The sequence below is a fragment of the Tursiops truncatus genome, chromosome 16 (genome assembly GCF_011762595.2).
Source record: "Tursiops truncatus isolate mTurTru1 chromosome 16, mTurTru1.mat.Y, whole genome shotgun sequence".
Taxonomy (NCBI): domain Eukaryota; kingdom Metazoa; phylum Chordata; class Mammalia; order Artiodactyla; family Delphinidae; genus Tursiops; species Tursiops truncatus.
In genome coordinates, this window is record NC_047049.1 from 32,374,243 (window position 1) to 32,395,944 (window position 21,702).

The 21,702-nt window shown below is 43.0% G+C and overlaps 1 protein-coding gene and 1 long non-coding RNA gene across 3 annotated transcripts in view; one reads left to right on the top strand and one right to left on the bottom strand.

Moving 5' to 3' along the window:
* The window catches only part of PLCE1 (phospholipase C epsilon 1), a 317,614-nt gene that overhangs the window by 141,330 nt on the left and 154,582 nt on the right, over positions 1–21,702 (bottom strand). For both annotated transcript variants that reach the window (XM_073794169.1, XM_019939658.3), the window contains exon 3: positions 19,088–19,376. In XM_073794169.1, the coding sequence (XP_073650270.1) occupies positions 19,088–19,376 (289 nt within the window). The remainder of the gene's footprint in view (positions 1–19,087; positions 19,377–21,702) is intronic.
* LOC117308523 (uncharacterized) lies at positions 1,930–3,571 on the top strand. Its single transcript, XR_004522617.2, has 3 exons — positions 1,930–2,047; positions 2,183–2,310; positions 3,266–3,571. It is a non-coding gene; the product is annotated as an uncharacterized lncRNA (long non-coding RNA).

The window sequence follows — 21,702 nt, forward strand, 5'->3', positions numbered from 1 at the left end:
CCTTGCCATCTCTGAAGGAAGAATCCTCTCTGGCCACTCTGAGTGAAACTTACAGCTGTTGACCACCAATCCTGGGCACCAAAGAGAACTCTCAAACATCTTTGTCAATGGGAAAGACCTGTGGTCTTTTCAAGGTGACCTTGAAACTGAATGAGACCAAGGGATTGAGGACAGAAGGCAAGGGAGAAAAGAGTGTTTGCACCATTAGTGAGTGGCACAGCTAGCACTGAACCCAGGATTTTTACCTAGGAATTTTGTTGTTGAAATAATGCAGATTCTGATTCAAGAGGTCTTGGTGGGGTCTGAGATTTCTTCTGGTTCTGGGACCACATTTTCAATTGCAAGAGGGTTGGTGTTGCTAAAGCACTTAGAACAGTTTATGGCATGTAGTTCCTGATTCAATAAATGATAGTTATTATTGTTTCTATTACTCGCACTGGTTGAGTTACGTGTAGCTCTTAGAAATAGGGCAAGTGCCTTTGGGTTTAGAAATCCATTTCCTGGGGACTTGATTGGCTCAGACCAGTGCCCCAGGGTTCAAAGACGGACTCAAATAGGCTGGTGAACTGACCACACCAAGCTTTGAAGATGCCTTCTGAGCCAAAGATTAGAGCTTAAGGGGAAGTGGAACCAACAAACAGGAGAACATTTTTTAAAAGGCTGCCTCCTGTGTGTGGCAGCAACCAAAGGGTGCTGCCGCAGGATGGGGCTCTTGTTCTGTGTGCAGCAGGTGGGCTTCCCGCTCCAAGACCAGGCGTAGGCCTGGCATGGAAGCTTTTGGCCCTCAGAGGATGAGTTAGTTCTCCTTAGGCAAAGGTGTGTGACACAAAAGCCCTGAGATACAGAAAGGTCCCTTGAGGAGGCTTCCAGAGGTAATCTAGAGTCTTGTTACTCAACATGAGGGTCTTGGCCATCAGCAACTGCATCATTTGGGAATGTTCTGGAAACTCAGAATCTCAGTCCCTGCCCCAGACCTAGTAAATCCAAATCTGCATTTCAGCCAAGTCCCAAGGAGATTCAGATGCACGTTACTATTTGAGAAGCACTGCTTTGATGGAGTGTCATTGTAAGTAGGGTGGCCACAGGGAAAGAAGCATCCAGATATAGCAGAAAATAAGTCCATTGACTTCACAAACCCACACCCAGGACCACAATCATAGTCATTACTTATCATCACAATTATCTGCAGCAGTTAACAACAACAGCTTAGTTTTATAAATGGCTTAGAGTCAGGAAATTGAATGCCCCTACATTGCTTTGATTTATACGATAAGCCTATTATTTCCACTTCGTGGATACAGAAAACTAAGGTTCAGAGAGACTGAATAATCAAATAATCAAAAATTCATTTTCAACATAGGAGCCGAAATTACAATTATGTTATTCCACCATAGGTCACTTCATAAATACATGGTTTCTCATTAATTTGTACTAAATTGAGCAGTAGAAGAAGTTAGTCTTAATAACAATATTTTTAAAGCAATGCAGGCTTTTTGCTTTTAGGTCCAAAGTAATAAAGGTACAAGAGTAACCTTTTTAAAAAACAATACCACCAGAATTTATGTCCAAGTTAAACACTAAGCAGTCACCTTTGGGTATGATATATGTGATACAAAGGTGCTCTGGGTAGCCCTGGTCCTTTCTTGGTGCTGTTTTCAGAGTCTGTAGTACTGTTGTTTGGACCTCCTATAGCTTATGTTTCTATCTGCAACTCCCTCCCGGCAGGGCGCCTGCAGAGAGGAGAGTTTAGTAACTGTCACTGAATGAACAGATGGAGAGATTGATAAACACAAAGGAATGTGACACAGCCTAAGGCCAAAGGAATCTAAGTCCTGGGCTTCCCCCTCCCCCCACTGTGGACAGATGAGAAGGTTCTGGAAGGGATGTGGCATCCATGTCGGCAAGCAGACTTTTCCTCAGATAGCTAGTGTAATCTCTCCAAGTCCACCAGACATTCAGACAGAAGCAAGGAAGAGAAGAACAGGAAGTCCTTCAAATGGAATCCACTGGCAAGGCTGATCTTTGTGACCCACTTTTGATATATGAGGTAGTCTGTGCTTTGCTGAACATGTCTGTTACTGGACATCTGTATGTCCATCCCATCCCCTATCCACTTCCCTCCCTTTCCCTTCTTCTATCTCTTTTTCCTCCCTCATATCCTTCTATCCTTTTTTTTTTTTAGAGGAAGACTTTGCATTCAGAAAAAAATTCCAATTTTCTCACAGCTGAGGCAGAGAAGGAGAAAAAGGAATTTACCTGTGTATGATCCACCTGAGCTAACTGGGAAGATGAGAGAGACCTTCGAGGCAGGTGAGGTGCTGTTGGTGGTTGATGCAGCCTGGAATCGTGGGAAGGGATGGGGGTGGATGGGAGAAATGAGCTCTGAGGGCAAGAGCCAGGAATAGCTCTGTCTGGACCCCCATCCTCCTGAGGTCTGCCTTGACCCAGGGGCCACCTGCAGCTCCAGATGGCCTCCAGACGAGGGCACCCTCCCCAGCTCCATTTCCCACAGTTCCCTCCATGCCCCCTCCCTCCTGCCAAACCTGACCCCTTGCTATTCACTTCGGAGAACCATCCTGATCTAAGCCTCTGTTCTTGCTATTTCTGGAATGTCTTATTTGCTCCATCTCCACCTTTTTTTGTTTATTTGTTTTGGACAGTGCGCTAATCACTTTATATTCATTAGGTTCATTGATTTTATCCTGTTATAATTTTCTGAGGCAAGTATCTGCATTGTCCCCATTTTACAGGCAGGATGATACAACTTAGAAAGGTTAACAGAAAGGTTAAGTAATCTGCACCAGGTCACACAGCTTGTCTGTTGTAGATCTGGGATTTAGGTATGTCTGTTACCAAAGTGCACACTCTTAATCACTAATTTTTGCCTCATATGTGTCACAGTACAGTGTAACCACATATTCGAACGTCAGTCTTTCTGTCAACTAAATCAATGACTCCTAGAGATGAAGGACACTGCCTTTTTTCATTGTTTTCATCCCTGGCTAGGACAAAGCCATGGCCAGCACTCAGCACATGTTTTCATAGTGTGTTATATTACCTTATATTTCCTAGAGGTGGGCTAGAGACAGGGTAAGAGCTTAAGAGGTTGGGAACTTACCAAAACCCTGTCTATGGAAAATGTGAATGCTCTCTGGAACTTTTCCAATCCAGTTCCTGAACATGAAACACACTTCCAGATGGTCTAACTTGGGCTTTAACATCTCATTAGCAGAAAAAAAAAAAAAAGGTACTGTATATGTTTTAGGTTCAGAACACAATCCATGTCTGGGTTTGCAACTGAGGTGTTGAGAGATGCTACAGAAAAGGACAAAGACCGAAGAGCACGCAGTTATATCAGACTGGAGTGAATCAGTGAAACAAGATATTAACCCACTTGAAGACCCCTGAGGCCTCCAGCCTTTCCCCTTGGATAACTCTGAAAGGCGTCCAGTGAGTTCCAGTTTGGGCAGGGGTTTGTTTATTCTGCTTGGTTCAAATCAGGGCTATGGATCCCTCATGGTTTTCATGTCCCTAAAGGTTTTCCACATTTGGGCAAGATCTGTGCTTTATGGAAGCCCGAGGAGGCCCCGCTCCCAGCCCCTTGGGCTGAGCCGACTGCGTCACCCCTTGGCACAGATGCAGAGGTTTTCACAGTGGGGCTGTGTCATAGTAAAAATGCCTCCATTCTTAACCAACCGTAATTTTTATTACATTTCATTTTTCTCCCCATGATGCTAAATTTTCATGACCAATCTTTTTCCGGTAAGCACTGCCCTGTGCCAACGAAAATTGTGTAGGTTCACACTGGCTTCTGGCCCTTTACTTTGAGTGCACCATTCCTGATCCGGGAATACTCATGCAAGTTTGTAACTACTACTCTCCCTCCTTCCGAGGGTGTCCCACCTCCAGGCTCTTGACCTATACCATGTTTTTGTTGGTCTCTCCTTCCTAAAATTCAACCTGCTTACGAGCCTCTGATGGCTTTCTAATGCTTTAGGTCCAAATTTTCACCTTGTTCTCTCCAAATTGTGACCACATCTACCAAATTAGCCTTACGCCTCACTGCATCCGCCCACAGATCATTGCTGAGAATCACTTCCTCATTGTTTCCCAGGCGCTGTGCTCATTCCCACCCTGTACTTTATCTCGTGCCTGGAATGAGACCCCCAGCAGAAGCCGGTTCAAAGAAGACTTTCCTGCTTCCAGCCCAGCCTCCTAAACCCATGAACTGAAATCCTCCCTAGCATACCATCCAGGGCACACAAATGTAGCTGTCTGCAGGGTCAGACGGGTGAGGAAATGAGACTTGAGCTGGGAGGGAGACAACCCAGTGGCGGGGCCAGGTATATGGGAGAGCAAGCTGGTGTGTCTTGCCTGGGGGTGTGCATGCACCAGGGCCAGTGCAAGGGGCCAAGGGAGAATGGTGGCCCAGAGGTGTCAGAAAAGCCAGAACTCCACATTTTAATGCAAAATTTCCTAATGTAAAGAAAATACTGCAGCTGTCAAAGAAAAAGCCACATAGCCTGAATTTGGCCCACAAGGGAGTTTTTGCTCTCCTGGTCAAAGCAAGACACTGCTATGACTCAACACTCAGTGAGTTTGGCTTGGGGTGGGGGAGTGTTAACAGTCCCCCTGGGCCTGCAGGGGGGAGTGTCTTCAATCCCCCTTTCTAGTCCACACCATAGCCTGTCTTCTAAACTTCTTGGAATACAGTTCCCAGAAAGTAGAGAAAGCTGGGTCACTAGGTTATTCCTCCTTTGCCCACCTCCTCAGAACAACCACACAGCACTACAGCTCATACAAGCTGCGTCTCTCTTTCAGAATATCATTTATTTTCAGATTCAATAGCCTCGACGGTTTTAAATGTAAACATTTTTATTTGGGGGTAAAGAGGCCTAGAGAGGCAGTGTAAGTGGGGGCATCTCTAGTTGATTTTTGTCAGAATCATCCTTTTGAAAGAGAAATCCTATTGTGTCTCTTCTTCTGTTTAAAACTCTCTGATGGTTTTCCATGGCTCCTAGGGATACAGACAGGAGCCCTTAACAAGACCCTGCACTATCTGGTAGTTTGTTTTGCCTCTCTGTGGCTTAGTTTCTTCACATGTAAAAATGTAAGTCTTAAATTAGATAATATTAAAAAAACAAAACAAAAAAAACACTTCTGAGAGTGCCTGGCCCACAGTGAGTACCCAGTACCTGTTAGCCTTTGTCACTCAGAGTTCTTCTGACTTTTCTGAGGAAACCTGCAGATCTCCACCCTCCACTCAAACCTCAAACTTGCCATACTCCCGGCTGCCATGGGGCCTTTGCACAAATGATTACTTCTGCCTCGAACACTCTTCCAGCTCCCCTTCTCTTAGTTAATATCTATTGGACCTTTAGCCCTCAGTGGAAACATCATTGCCTTCTCTGCCTGGGTTTAATCCCCCTTTTAGAGGGTCTCACACAGTCATGGCCCTTTCCCTGGTAGCATGTACCATGGCCACAACTTGTCATTTATTTTTGTAATTACATGATTCCCTACTGGTCTTTAAGCTCCATGTGGGTAGGGAAAATGTCTGTTCTATTCTTAATACCTGGCAGTGCAGATGTTTAATAGTACTTGCAAGGTAAATGAATTTCAACCACTAGCAGCCTGTTCTTGGTGTGCTGGGGTATGATGACCACAGAGAAGAGGGCCTTCCCCAAAGATAGAGAGAAAATAGGGGCTCCTCTCTCAGCGTGAGGGCTGTGGAATGGAGAGGCCCTCATCTCTTTGCTCAGGAAAGAGACCCCAGACCCTTCAAAGCAGGGCTAATGCAGAGACTGGAGCCTCTCCTCTTTACTCCTTTTCTCTTTTCTCAACAACAGTGTGGGTCCACTTTGCAGAGATAAAGCCCTAAGGAGCACTTGCCAGTAGGCCCAGGGGTATGAGGGCATATAGAGCAGTGACAGAACCAGACAACAGAGAAATCATTCCATGGCTGTCTGCCTCACTGTGGGATAGGGCAGGACTTTCCTGCTCAGAGGCCAATGAAGATCAAATATGCCTTGTGTGGCTCTCAGATGGTCTGTCTTCTGCCATATACCTTTAGTCACATACTGAGCAGGGCTGGGACCAGCCCAAATGATTTTTGTAAATGATGTTTGAAAAATAGCCATTGCTGGTAAGTTAACTTTAGATAGTCGTGATGCTCACAGGCTCAAATCAGATGGGTTCAAACGTGCTCTTCTGGTTTTATTTAGTACAGGTAACTGTGTGTCAGCATAGAGTTGTGCACAGGTATTCATTTACTCATTCTTTCACTCAACAAATATTTTCTGAGACTTCCTCTCCCGTTTGGTTGATTCTGTGCTATGACTGCTGACTCAGCTGTAGAAGGGAAAAGCCTTCCACCCACCCCCATAGGTACCCATATCAAAGAATGCCTGAAATAGCCTTGAAGTCCTTGGAGGTCTCTAGGTCAAGGAGGCAGCAGGTATACAGACAAGTGATCAATTTTGTAGTCAGACGGACCTGTATTCAAATTGGGGGTTCCATGTTGTACTTATATATGTATGTACACACACACACACACACACATACACACACACACACACACGCTCAGGACAGGCTGAGATTTGAGTGGGAGATAAAACTGGAGGGTTTCCTAATGGTTAAGAACTTGGATTGGGAATTAGACAGACTTGGGACCAAATGCTGGCTTTGCCCCACTAAGCCCAGTTAAAGGTTTTGGTTCTAGAGTCGGCAGTCCATAAGCTCAGATCTTATGAGCTGCCAGAGTCTCTGAAACTTTTTATGCTCTCAGTTCCCCTCCATGTTCTCAGATCATCCACAATATCTGCTTGAAATGGATTTTAGATGTCTGCTTATTAATGTAAAAATGTGTTTCTCTGTATAAACTGGGGACCCACGACTGTTACCAAGGGTGTTTCTGGTGACTGTAAAATTCACAGGTAGAGCCTCAGAGAGGTTGAAGCATCCATTTGTTCAGGCTATCATAGAATCATTTATGGGATTAATATTATAGAAATTGTTCTCTAAAAAGTTTGTTGTTATAATGAAATACAGAGCTAAAAGACTTAAAATACCAAATATGTACATATTTCCAGTTGGCAAAACATTTTAGACCTTCCAGAAGATGGTAAAATCTTCTGTTAGAATTTAGTCCATTGAAAACTAAACACTCTTAAAATGCCCTCTTACTACTTTAACTGTACTAGTTAAGTTTCTTGGTTTTAAGACTCAATTCTGACAGAAGTTTAAATAATGACTCAGACTATCCTGAGATCTTCTCTTTTTTTCCTCTTAAATATTTGCTACTGACCTACATGTTATTATAAACAAATTATAAGCATTTTCCATTATGTTCTATAAATGTTCCCATGGACAAGAATTTTCATAGCTCATTTAAATGAGGTTTTTGTTCGTTAAACAATTTAAAACACTCAAGAGGATTAGGTACACGTACTGAAAAAAATCTCATTTAATTTTATTGTAAAGAGTAATCCATCCATCTTCATAAAAATGTACAAATTCTAACTTGAACACTAAATTTTATACCAATCTTAGTAGACATGGTGCCCAATCCCAGCAATAAATGCTTAGCATCTTTTCTACTCTGGAGGGAAGAGAGATATCAGCAGAGAATGAAGCTGAAACAACAGAAGCATCATAACATAGGTGAGGGCTTGTTTTCCTTGGTTAAATAGATATTCACATTTCTCCAGGCTCTAAAATGGTTTTAGAAACCTCAGACTTCACTCAAGATGGTAGAGGGACTTCCCTCTGAGCCCCTACATCCTGTTCTTATCTCAACTACAGCATTTATTTACGGTCCTAAAATTGCATGTATACCTGTCCATCTCCTCCACTATCAGGTGACTTTGTCTTATTCACTGTTTTATCCTCAGGGCCTAACACCGTGCTTGGCACATAGAAGATGCTCAACAAATATTTCTTAAATGAATTAATGAGTGGCCTGATGCATGAGTCCTAAGGCAAACCATACAGAGGGGCAGCCTCCAGCCTCTAGATACCTCCTTTCAAGTGTCCCGTAAGATGCTACTTCTCTGAGCCCATAGCCAGGGAGACCTGGCTAAGAGCAGAGACTTACGGCTACCAGGGGATAAGGTGGCAGTGGGAGGGGGGAGACGGGGGAAAGATAAATTGGGAGATTGGGATTGACATAGACGCACTACTATATATAAAATAGATAACTAATAAGAACCTGATGTATAGCACAGGGAACTCTACTCAATACTCTCTAAGGGCCTATATGGGAAAAGAATTAAAAAAAAAAAAGAATGTGCATATGTACTGATTCACTTTGCTGTACGCCTCAAACTAGCACATTGTAAATAAACTATATGCCAATAAAAATTAAAAAAAAAATAAGAACAGTGGAGGGCTGGCATTTCACAGTGTTGGCAAAGGGTGGCAGCAATCATCATTACCACCATCATCACCCTCAGCATCACATCATCACTGTAACGTTTACTGAACACAAATTAGATGCCAGATACTAGGCTAAGTTCTTCATATACATTATCTCATTTAATCCTCAGAACAACTCTGTGAGGTTGTTGCTCTTATTCCTGCTTTAAGGTGGCAGACACTGAAGCCTAGAAAGGAAAAGTCACCTATTCAAGATGACACAGTGTTGAAGTCAAGACTCGAACAAAAGACAGAATGATGCTCCTGCTCAATATCTTTTAACCATGAAGCAACTCAGAGGCTGAGAGTCCTACAGGACGAAGAGAGCCCCAGATAATACTTGTCTTATTGATTCTGAGCCCCTCTCTCTGCTTGCTTCAACAAAGCCTCTGTCCCCCTTCTCATTTGAATGTGAGCCCCAAATGGTCTTCATTATGGCTGCAGAAAACAATACCATTGGAAACAAGCGGCTTGAATCTATCAGTCTTCACACAGGTTCCAAATGCCTCTTTTTAAACGTCACTCATGTAGTAGGTGCACATGGAAATTAACATTCAAATAGTAAGGATGGATAGGAGGTGACAAGTAAGAGGCCTCTCTTGGAGGTAACCATTTTTGCATGATTCTGTCTATTCATTGGCAGTTATCTCCTAACTGTAAAAAAGATTTTCATCCCATTTAAAAATATATATTCTCTTCCCTTTCAAGAAGAATACTTTTTTTTTTTTTTTGCGGTACGCGGGCCTCTCACTGTTGTGGCCTCTCTCGTTGTGGAGCACAGGCTCCGGACGCGCAGGCTCAGCGGCCATGGCTCACGGGCCCAGCCGCTCAGAGGCATGTGGGATCTTCCCGGATTGGGGCACGAACCTGTGTCCCCTGCATCGGCAGGCGGACTCTCAACCACTGCGCCACCAGGGAAGCCCAAGAAGAATACATTTAATCACCTCGATGAAAGATGAGGAATTTGGCCCATTCTCCCCATTACTGCAAGTTATATTTTTTTAGTTTTATTTTCCTATTGGTAACTGTATGTTTCAGCTTTAAATACTATTATTAATCTTCTCTCTTTACATTTCAATTTAAATGTATTTCTTAACTCCCCCAAGGTTATTCATCTGCTCTTTATCCTTCTCTAAACCTTCCTCTTTCGGGATCAATGTGGTGATTTCTTTTCTTTTCTTTTTTTTAACATCTTTATTGGAGTATAATTGCTTTAAAATGGTGTGTTAGTTTCTGCTTTATAAAAAAGTGAATCAGTTATACATATACACACATCCCCATATCTCCTCCCTTTTGCATCTCCCTCCCACCCTCCCTATCCCACCCCTCTAGGTGGTCACAAAGCACCGAGCTGATCTCCCTATGCTATGCGGCTGCTTCCCACTAGCTATCTATTTTACGTTTGGTAGTGTATATATGTCCATGTCACTCTCTCACTTTGCCCCAGCTTACCCTTCCCCCTCCCCATATCCTCAAGTCCATTCTCTAGTAGGTCTGCATCTTTATTCCCGTCTTGCCCCTAAGTTCTTCATGACCATTTATTTTTTTTAGATTCCATATATATGTGTTAGCATACAGTATTTGTTTTCCTCTTTCTGACTTACTTCATTCTGTATGACAGTCTCTAGGTCCATCCACCTCACTACAAATAACTCAGTTTCGTTCCTTTTTATGGCTGAGTAATATTCCATTGTATATATGTGCCACATCTTCTTCATCCATTCATCTGTTGATGGACACTTAGGTTGCTTCTATGTCCTGGCTATTGTAAATAGAGCTGCAGTGAACATTTTGGTACATGACTCTTTTTGAATGATGGTTTTCTCAGGGTATATGCCCAGTAGTGGGATTGCTGGGTCGTATAGTAGTTCTACTTTTAGTTTTTTAAGGAACCTCCGTACTGTTCTCCACAGTGGCTACATCAATTCACATTCCCACCAACAGTAATGCAGCGATTTCTTATTCCAGTTTGTTTTGGGAAAACATTTACTTACTAACGTTGAAAAGTCACCTTTAGGACTTTTTGATTTAAAATAGTTATGAATTCAGTTTTATACGTGGTATGCAAGCTTTGGGAGGAAGGCTTGGAATCCAGTTACTGTTGTTTCTTTGGGTATAGAGTTTCAAGTAACTATCTTGCAAAATGAGTTTCAGGAATATGGCCCACTCTGAGTTTCTGTAACTAGGACTTGACATTTTTATGATCAGCTCAAACAGAGGAACTCCAAGTGACTGGGTTGCTGTCCTCACCAACCATCTTTCTGAATTCAACGTTAGGATTTAACCAACCCTTAATTTCTTGATTTCTTAAAGCGATGGGAAGGATGGATGGGCATATGATCCAATAATTCTATTAATTTTTGCCATTAGTAACACGATGGAAGGATTTGAAATTATTTTTTTAAAGATAAATTCATGGTCATCTTAAACCTAACTCCGTTTAACCCCACTACACCCATTCAGTCTCCACATTCTATTAATTCTACTTCTTACTTACACCCCTCTGCTGCTTCCCAAGGATTTCGACTCTTTGGTACAGTGAACAGTCTGGCACTGCACAAAAGTCCTTACCCGAGTGGAGGGGAGGTCCGAGATCCAGCCCGCATGCTGTGCACTAAATGATATGTGTGGGTATGAGCCTGCATCACCCTGCAGAGAGTGAGGAGGGGGCCTTTTCGTAATTTTTACCAATTACTAAATGTGCCAGCAGCACCCTACCTTGCCTTAGCAACAGCCTCCTAAATGCCTCCAGTTCTCACTGCTCTTTCCTTCCATCCACCTTCCACACCAAACATACTCACCTGAAGTATCAGAGACCCTAATTCGGTGGGTTTGGGGGTGAAGCCCAGAAAGCTATACTTTGGACACTCAGGCTGGGCAATTCCGATGCAGGTGGGCTAAGGGTGACACTCTGAGCAGCCCCACCCGACACTACAGCCAGATGGATCTTTCTAAAAACACAGTCTGCTCACATCACACGCTTCCTTAGAACCCTTCAGTGTCTCTCATTACTTACAAGGTAAAAGCCAAGCTCTTTATCATAAAATACAATCCCATGGAGACGTATTTTTCTCCCCCCAGCCCAGCTCATGCCTTCCTACTTACTCCCTGCATGCCCCAAGATTTGGCCAGAACAGCCTGGTAGACCAGCAGTCCCTGAACACACCGTGCCTTTTCCTGTCTCATGCCTTTACACCTGGGTGCCCCGTTCCCTCTGCCAGTTACCATCAGCTCCCCTATCTGTCCCTGGCCCTCCCGGAGGAGTTTCCCTTATCAGTCAACACCCCAGGTCTCTATTCCAACCTAGCAGACCTCTCTCTTCACAAAGCCCAGCTGGGGTCCACTGCGGAAAGAACAGGAGATTGTGTTTTTAATGGGGTAGTAAGCTAGGAGTGAATGGGCTGATACAGTTAGGGGGGCTCTGCACCCCCAGAGGCAACAGTGTCTGAGGAGGAGGGGAGAGGAGTTCAGACAGGGAGCAAGAAAGACCCCAGAGATAACTCTGCAACCATTCCAGCACCTTGCACTGACAGTAGCTTTTGAGACACTGAATATAGCTTTTGTTCCTGCTTGGAAACTTCCTGAATGTATTTGTATTTTCATTTTGTATGAGTCTGGTATGTTAGTGCAAACTATAGGTAAATTAGTGTTTTCTTTCTTTGGTTCTAAAATGATCTCATTCAGTTAAGTGTTGCAAGGAACAATGATTACATGTTCCTTGATTCTGTGAACACATCTGCCACTGGAATCCACGAAGGTTTACGGACTGTCTGTTCTGTGCCCGGTCCTGTGCCAGGCAAGGTGTTTGTGGGAGAGGAGGATGGGGCCGAACAACTAAAACAAAGCGGAAATGGACAGTGCCATTGGAGAGCTGCAAACATGTCTCCCGCACGGCTGTGAGCAAAGGCCTTGGAGAAGCTTGACCTGGGTTGGCTGCCCACACTTACTATCTGGGTGACCTTGGGCAAGTCACTTAACCTCTATGAGCTTCAGTTTCCTGGTGCTAATATTTCTTCCTAACAGGATTGTCAAAAAGACTGTCTTAATTTCTTAGTGCTGTCGTAACAAAATACCACCACTGGGATGGTTTAAAACAATGCAACTTTATTCTCAGTTCTAGAGGCTAGAAGTCCAAAAGCAAAGTGTTGGCAGGGCCATGCTCGCCCTTGGACTCTGGTCAGAATCTTTCCAGCCTCTTCCTAGCTGCCAGTGGTGGCCGGCAGTCCTTAGCATTCCTTGGTTTGCAGGTGCACCACTCCAATCTCTGCCTCTATAATCACATGGGTGTTCATCCCAGAATGGTCTGTCTTCATCTCTTCTTTGGATAAAGGAGACCAGTCACTGGGTTTAGGGCCGATTCTAACTGAAAGTGACCTCATCTTAACTCGATTACATCTGTAAAGATCTTATTTCCAAATAAAGTCCCATCTGTAGGAACTGGGGTTTGAACTTCAACATATTTCTTTCAAGGGACACAAGTCAACTCACAATAAGGACTAAATGAAATAATGCAGATGAAGGGCTTGGTACACTGCCTGAATCACAGTAAGCACTCTACAGGCTGTCTGGTTTCAAGTGCTCTATCACGGACTATCTGTGTACACCTAGGCAAGTTTCTTCATGTCTCTGGGTCTCCTAGTAGACAGTACCTCCCTCATTGGACCATTGACTAGCCAATGAAATCACACATATAAAGCATTCAGAGTAACACCTGGCACCAAGCAAGAACTAAAAAATGTTCACAATTATTACCGTAATTCTAATTTTAATCCTTCCCTTTACCCAACTTTCTCTTTACAGACGAAAGAGTTTAAAATTTCAGAGAGGGGCTTCCCTGGTGGCACAGTGGTTAAGAATCGCCTGCCAATGGAGGGGACATGGGTTCGAGACCTGGTCTGGGAAGATCCCACATGCTGCTGGAGCAACTAAGCCGGTGCGCCACAACTCCTGAGCCTGCGCTCTAGAGCCCGTGAGCCGCAACTACTGAGCCCATGAACCACAACTGCTGAAACCTGCGTGCCTAGAGTCCGTTCTCCATAACAGGAGAAGCCACTGCAATGAGAAGCCCGCAACGAAGAGTAGCCCCCGCTCACTGCAACTAGAGAAAGCCCGCGCGCAGCAACAAAGACCCAACTCAGCCAATAAATTAATTAATTAATTAAAAATAAATAAAATAAAAATTCAGAGATATCAGTAATGGGGATGTCATCTTGAAAAACTTAAAAAATAAATGTAATTCCTCTGCTTCACCCTCCTTCTCCCCCAAAAGACACACAATTGTTTCGACTCAAGAAGCATCATGTCTCCAGTAATACCTGAGGTAGGTAACTTCGCTCTTCACTGGAGCTTTGGAGACGCTCCCCCTGGTTATAAGCATGGGTGTGGAGTCACACTCCTCAGTCACACCTGAGCATGTTTAGGTACATCTCGACATGGAGTCACACTCCTGGATGACACCTGGCCACCTGTGTCCCAAGGCAGAGAGCTTTTGTCTTGTGCCTACCAAACTCCCCAGCCCAGTGAGCTACAGACCCCACCATCAACTGACTAGCCTTGCACTTTATGAATCTCTTGAGGGTAGTAAGGGCTACCTCAGTAGACCTGAAACCTAATATTACATCTTCTCTGGAGTGAGAAATATTATTTTACAAGTTGAAGGCTTCCAGATGTGATCTTTCACATTCTTCCCAGAGGTGACACAGCCCTAGGCCATAGTGGGCAGTGAATGAACACTTTTTAGTTGATTAACTGGCACAAAAACATACTCCAAGTTACATTAAAGCATACTTTAACATCAAAGGAATAATTTCAAGGTCACAAAACCAGTAAGTCAGAGGATTTCTTTAAATACACTTAAATCTTGGAATTAGAACTATGGACATGCCTTCCCTTGCCTGGTAGGCATGTAAAGGGTAATTGTTTTGATTATGAGGAAGTCAACCAGGACAGCCTTAATAAACTAAATTATTTATGAGGTACAAGCACATAGTTCAAATGTGTGTGTGTGTATTCCTATTAGGACGTCTTATTTTTATACTCAAAGGCATTTACTTTAGAAGAAGACACAAATAGAACATACTTATTGCAGTAGAAGAAAATAAGTTGAAAATTTATTAGACCTTTCTATCAGAAACAGAGTACCCCCATTTTCAAATAAGAATATTACATCTGTAGGGCAGTTTTTGTTTTCATATTGATATTCTATTTATAGTCTATATATGATGGATAACTTTGTTTATTAATAGCTATTCTATACCTACACATACCCAAACTGGTTAAAAATGAGCACTGTCTACTACATAATTTAAATATGGGTAACCATGCTTTGTCCTGATAATATATAAATATTTAATCCTTTAATTTACAGACTTACTTAGGAACAATTTGAGAAGGAAAAATTGAGTTTAATGTACTAAATTTATTATATTGGCTGATACAATACGCACATTTGAAAACATTTAGCCTCCTTATATTGAAAAGTCCTCCCCTTCTCACTACTTTTTTTACTTTTGCTATTTCAGTGCTTTACATTACTATCAATTATCTTATTCTTTTCTCTCGCTTTTTACTTTATTGTGATTTTGTAATTTTTAGTAGGGAGTACAATGGAAAAAAAGAAACAACAGCAGGTGGATTTAGAAAATGCATTCCTGATTATTGAAGTTAATAATTCTTTTGGCTGCCACTGCTATACAGAGTTGGTCCTGGGATTCTAACAAGGTTAACGGGAAGGAAGAGAAGGGGAACCAGATGGGAAGTAGAAAGATCTTGATTGTACTCAACTAGTGGAAGTCCCTGACAGTCCTTACACAGTCCCTGGTGTAAGCTCTCCATTTTCCATTTTGAGACAGTACATCCTTGTAATCAAGGGCATACCCTTGCTTTCGATGCTTCATATCAGAAAATGTTTCTCATTATTTGGCAAACTTTCCACTTAGTAGATGGACCATCCTCATTGGTCCTGCAGGCAGAAAACCAGGAATGTACTGACTGTTGGCTGTTTTTCTAGAGCCACGTGTACCACTGGAGGTGTGCAAGCTGATGGAGATTTCAGAGTTAGCAGAATCCTGTAGACTGTGGTAAAGCTGCAAGGCTGCAGAACTCTGACTAATCAACACTTAAGTTACCGATTCCTGACTTGTGAATGCCCTGTGAATAATGAAGAACGGGTTGCACATTTTCTCCTCCTATTCTCACCTACTATAGGCGGCTCCAACCCTCATCTTGTAATCATAACCACTTCCAGGAGACAAGTTGACTTGGGGCACCTGCAGGTCACGTGAAAAGCTGTCTTCATATTTCTTTTTCTTTTTCGGTTCTTTCTAACATCTTAATGGACCTGACACCAAAGACCTACAGAACATGTTCCTCCTCCTTTTTAAATTCTTCAATTCTTTTGTGTGTGTGTGTGTATGTGGTAAAACACATATAACAAAAACGTCAGCATCCTTACCATTTTTAATATAGTTGAGTGGTAATGAGTGCATTCATAATGTTATGCCACCATCACCAACAATCCATCTCTAAAACTCTTTTCATCTTGCAAAACTGAAACTCTGTACCCATTAACGGTAACTCCCCACCCATACCCACCCCACACCAGCCCCTGGCAACCACAATTCTACTCTGTCTCTGTGATTTTGATTATTCTAAGTGCCCCATATAAAAGGAATCATACAGCATTTGTCTTTTGCCCTCCTCCTTTCTTTCTACCTTTTCCAACTCCATTTAATCCACTTCAAATGTGATCTCTCTCATGGAAGAAGTCATTCTTTTTGACCCTCTTTCTTATCCTTTCCCTCTGGGAAAAAAATTATAAACCCTGCCCTGCCCTCCTTTCCCCTTCTTCATTCCATTTATAAGTCTCTCATTAAAAGAAAAGAAATAAAACTTACTGGGATAGTAATTTTCTGAATCTTCCATGTTAGATATGAGTTTCAAAAGATAATTAACTATAACAACAGAACTACAGATGCCAACATCTAAAATCTCTGAAATGGCCCAAAGTTCTTTACAAAAGCTCCATAAAAGTTTCAATTTAACTCTACTCATCTTAATTAAAATTATTTCCCCTCAACAAGAAATGTCTTTTAACTCACTTGTATTGCTTTTCCTGGAGGCTGATTCTCAGTATTCTAATAATTGTGTTTTTCTCTTTGTTCCATGGGAAGTGTGTAGATTTCAGCTGTGTTATGGGTTAAAGGGGTTTTTGAGGACTAGAGTCTGGGAACCAAATCACAACATTTAATACTGATTCTCCAGGAGGGCATTCTAAGTTCCACACAGCTCCTGAGAAATGAACTTCTGGAACACAAGTCATTTATAAACTGGGGACTGAGTGCGTTACACACTTCCCACAGATTTTCATTGGTGACAGACAGCTGAAAGTTGTTGGCCTACTCAGTGCCACAGGACACACACTGAACAATAAAACAAGCAGAAAAGCACTGCACAGCAGCCAAGCATATCCTCTAGACCCCCTGATGGAGTATACGACCGATAGAGCTCGACTCAACTAGTCAGTATGCTGAACCTATAGGTTCCATAAACACTCCACGACTTTGAACAGCCATGTGTGGGTTTTTTTTGACACATTATCTCTCACTGCATGTTAAAGAAATGTATGTTTCACTGTGGCACATATAGACTTTGAAAACCCCAGGGGAGTGGGCCCTGAAGTTGAAAAAGTTTTCCAAGAGAGCAAGTCAGAGCTATAGAAATTAGCTTGGAGCTGAAGCCAACTGGCTAATTGTATTCTTCAGCAGAAGCTACTAACAGAGGGATATCAGAAGCCATTAAAGAGCTGCAAAACAGAAAGTAAAAGAAACTCCCAACTCTTGCATAAAACCCCCATTTAAAGATAACATATTAGCTGATGATCCAAGGAGTCTCAGAGATGGAAATGCTGATAGGAGTTCTGATCTGAATACAGACAGGCAAAGAGCAACTGAAATCAAGTTATTATCAGGGCAACAGACACCTTAACCAGTGGCCTCCTTTTTTCTCCGCAAAGGTCTGTGTAAGACTGGAGGCAGCCTGCCTTGGTTGGGGAGCCTGGAGATCTGCCCTTTTGCAATTAATGGGGAAGAAACAAAGTGGCTTTTATTGACTTCTGTTTGTTTGCGGCCAAGCCATTTGTCACATGGAACATTAACTCTGTCTCCAAACTCTTTGAACACTTAGAGCCACTTCCACATTATTTGGCATTTAACTCTCTGCAGTCTGTTCTTTGAACACTTGGTGCATGCAAATGTGGCCTCCTCATTAGGGTCATAAACCACCTAAAGGGGAGTAAATTCACTTGTACTTTATTAGGATCTCCCATAACACCTACACACTGCTGGGCACAGAGTGGGTATCTGATCAACACAGCTTGATTAACTCACAGGAGAAGGTCCTCACATAGAGTCACAAGCACTGAAGCAATGCCAACTCTACACGCTAATCTCAGCCCAAATTCCCAGGAAGAGCACTGATGGAGAATGTAAGCTGGGCAGTTACCAGGAGCCGCATTAGAGTAGGGAAATCTTGAATCCCATGTATAGGGGAAACTGCCTACTACCTAGAGACTGCAAGTTCCTCGGGAGCAGGGGCTATGTTTTGTTCCCTACCCAGCACCTAGTAGGGGCTCAAAAAACATATGCTGAATGAATGAAACACATATGAAACCAAGTATCTCCTCTTTAGTCTCTTGGATTAGTTGTCCCACATTTTGTGTTTTTCTTCATTCATTCTTTATAACCAATCCACAAAAGTGAAGGTGACTCTAGAAAACAAATCAACATGGCACCCACTCAGGTGTGAACCCCCTCTAGGGCTCGCCCAAGGGGTGTTGGGAGTGGGGAGGTTGAGGATCAAGGAGGGAGGCCACTGGCCTGATAATCGCAGGTCTGGGGCTTGCTGTGGAGGGACAAGAGCTGCTCTCCTTGAGAGAAGTGGCCGGATGTCAGATTGAGCTCTTGGCAGCCCCCAGGCAGTGGAATGCTGCTCTGCGTGGTCCCCGTCTGGCTGGCAGCTTCCTGCCAGGGAGGACTGCCAAGCGGGTGGTGACAGCTGTGCAGTCCACAAATCTCCAAGGTTCTTTGGTGCACTGCCATCTCTGACTTGCCTTTCTGCTACTTGTGGGAAGTCGCTGGGAAGTTCTGATCCCATTTTCCATTGGCTTTCATTTTTCAGCAGGACACCTATCTTATCTTTTAAGATGGGAGTCACTGGAAGATGGCCTTTAGCTCTGCTGGTCAACATGAACCTATTGATTCTGTGTAGAAACGAGAACTATATTCCACTCTATTTTGAATGAAACGGTTGGTTTTCACTGTGGCCACGTGACTACACTTGTTTACAAGACTTTTTTTTACAATAATTGACATCTGTCAAAGAATACCACTAGGAGAAACCACCTATCTGGATAACTTAGAAAAATTAAAGATAGCCTTTTAGCTATTTTTGAAAAAGAAATTTCAATATCTTAATGCTTATTATTTGGAATGTTTATACCTTAAGGGATTTTGATAGAGGACTATCTTTTTATATATTCTCTTAAAGCAGCTATCTTTTCTTAAAGTTGCTGATACGTGGACTCAATTTTCCATCAGGAGATGCAATAAATGTTAACTTAGATTCTTTTCTGCATTCAAAGACGAAAAGTTAAAAGTGAAATTTCAGACATTACCTTTCAGCATCATTCGTCCGGTGGATCCTCCAAAAGAACTGAGAAGGCTACTTCTTGCTCCTAAAGATGTGGTGGCTTCTAGCAGAGAGCCGGCGATGTACTGAGATATGGAAGTCCTTTGGAGCGTGGCACGATACTCACAAACAGTGTCTTGGACACATTGCTTTAAGCACGGACCAATGCTAATCCTTTCATGGGCTGTCTCGGAGGCTGGGAGCTTTGTGAAGAAATGGAGAAGAGATCTAATTGTCTCTGCTGTTTCTTCTCCCCTTCTCACTGCACTGTAGATCTGTGAATAGCACAAAGTACAGGAAGTATTAATCTAGTTTCTTAGAAAAGCAAATTAACTTGTTGACAAAATGCCAAGATGACTTATTAAGAAAGAAGGCTCAGTCGCTCTAAGTGCAAACACTCGTGAACACTGGACTCATGCATTAACCTGAACATTCTACAGACACCATTTATTTGGGAAAACTATGTGTAGTTATGAAATGGGCCATTCAAACAAACTTGCTATCAAACAGAGCACTTACAACTTGTACGAACCAAAAATATATTCAGCTCAAATTTCTTCTCCTCCTCAGCAGAATAAAGCTCGTCTAGCGGGACAAGGGCAAACCTTTCCTTTTTGTCCTCCTGGATCCTCCTGAGTGACTCTCCCAGATCTATCTCCAAGGAACACTGCAGACTGATTCATGAGGAATCTTCCCTCCATGCTCAAAATGAAGTAAGGATGAGACGGTTAAGGGACAGGAGAACATCTACATTTCTCTCTCGGGCGTAATCCTTCAATCTGTCACCTTGGATCAAAGTCTTTGAATACTTTTTCCATATCCAATGAGTTGACAGATCCTGCCCGCTTTTCCTCCTCTGTCTTTCCTTCTGTCTCTGCCACTATCCTGACTTCCTCTTTCCCTCATCATCTGAATTCACCAAGAATTATCTCAAGGAGGTTGGATTATTAGGACAGTCTCCCAGCCACAATTCCAATCCATTCCAATACAGTCGTTCAACAGGCATTTATATAGATCTGTTCTGCGAGAAGCACTGAGATAAAAGATGTGGGGCATGTACAAAGAGTAACACACCTCTTGTGCTACAGGACTTCACAATCTAATTTAGAAGATGAGACCTGAAAATTATGAGGTTTGACATTATTTCTGGGAGGTTTGGGGTTTTGTCAAGGTCTCTGGGAAGCCAGAGCCTTCTGGGTAGTGTATAAGCGACAGGGAAGACCGATAACATGGGGTGAGTTAATCCAGCTTTCTGATGGTGGAATAAAGGTTTTACTGTATCGTGTTGTCTCCATCATGTCACTTTGAGCATCTTGCCTTGGTTGACTTGTCATTCATTCATTATATCAATGTTTATATACCAGTTATGTGTCAGACCTGGGTAAGTAAGACAGCTTCTCCCCTCAAAGAGTTCACAGTTAATAAGGAAGACAGATAAGCAAAAAGCTCATAGTAGGGTGGAAATTAAGGTCACCCCCTCTGTTGACACCAGTGAGTGGCCAGGGAAGGGAAGACCCTTGTATGCCCTCCAGACCCTGCATGCACCCTTGTGATGCTGCACACTCCGAATCTCACCTTAACTAGAGCCCTTGGGTACTCAAAATGACCCCTGTTGAGCTGTGCTGAGTCCTTATGAGACCCTAGAATGTACCCAGAATTCCCCCTGATATTCAAACTGTGCTGACACCCTAGAGTTCTACTCCGCCTTCCTCTGCCTACGGGTATATACTTGCTACTTGAAGGCAGACTGCAGATTCTTTAGCTTTAATTCTCTGTCATTAAATTTCTGGTGGCCAGTGTGGCCACAGAGATGGTGTGCTGGGACAGAAATAGCCCAGGTTTGGGGTCAGGTATATGGGCTGCCTTGACCAGCCAGACAGGATACTAGTTGCCCCTTCTTAGAGATGGTGTGGGATTCACCCTGACAATACACATAAAGTGCTCAGTCTAGTGTCTAGAAATGGCACCCATTACTATTGAGCAAGAAGAGAACGGACTCTATCCTCAAGGATCAGCAGGTGGCCGTTTAACAACAGAGCACAGTCGATGAAATTCACTGTGATGGGGTTATACCCTTGCTCTTAGGTGCTGCTGGATATCCTCCTAACCTTATTTGGGTGTATTGTGAGGACAAATGCGGGTAGAGAGCTGCAGAGCTCAGGATGTGATTTTCTTCTCTCAGCTCCAAATCATACAGGCGATCCCCAACACACTAACTCTCGAGACAGTCCTTCAGAAGTAAATGTTCTAAACATTCAGGGAAAAGAACCCACTGTGAGATTTGATAGCTAAAGAAGGATTCAGAGGGAAAGAAGATTTAAGCTGTGCCTTGGAAGACAGGCATGGCTCTAACTGGGGCAGTTGGGGGAGGCAACTCACAGGGTAAGTAAAGGTGAAGAGGCTGGAACAGTGAATGTGTCCTAAGGACGGTGCGCAGAGCAGGTATTAAGAGCAGGGAGTGAGTGTAGGGAAATAACTGGGAAACTGGAAAGGTCAGTTGGCCTGATAGAGGAGAGCCTTGAATGTCAAGCAAAGAGGTTTAATCCATCAGCGGTGGGAAACCGTTCACTTTTTTGCTTGTCTATTTGTTTGTTTTCATCA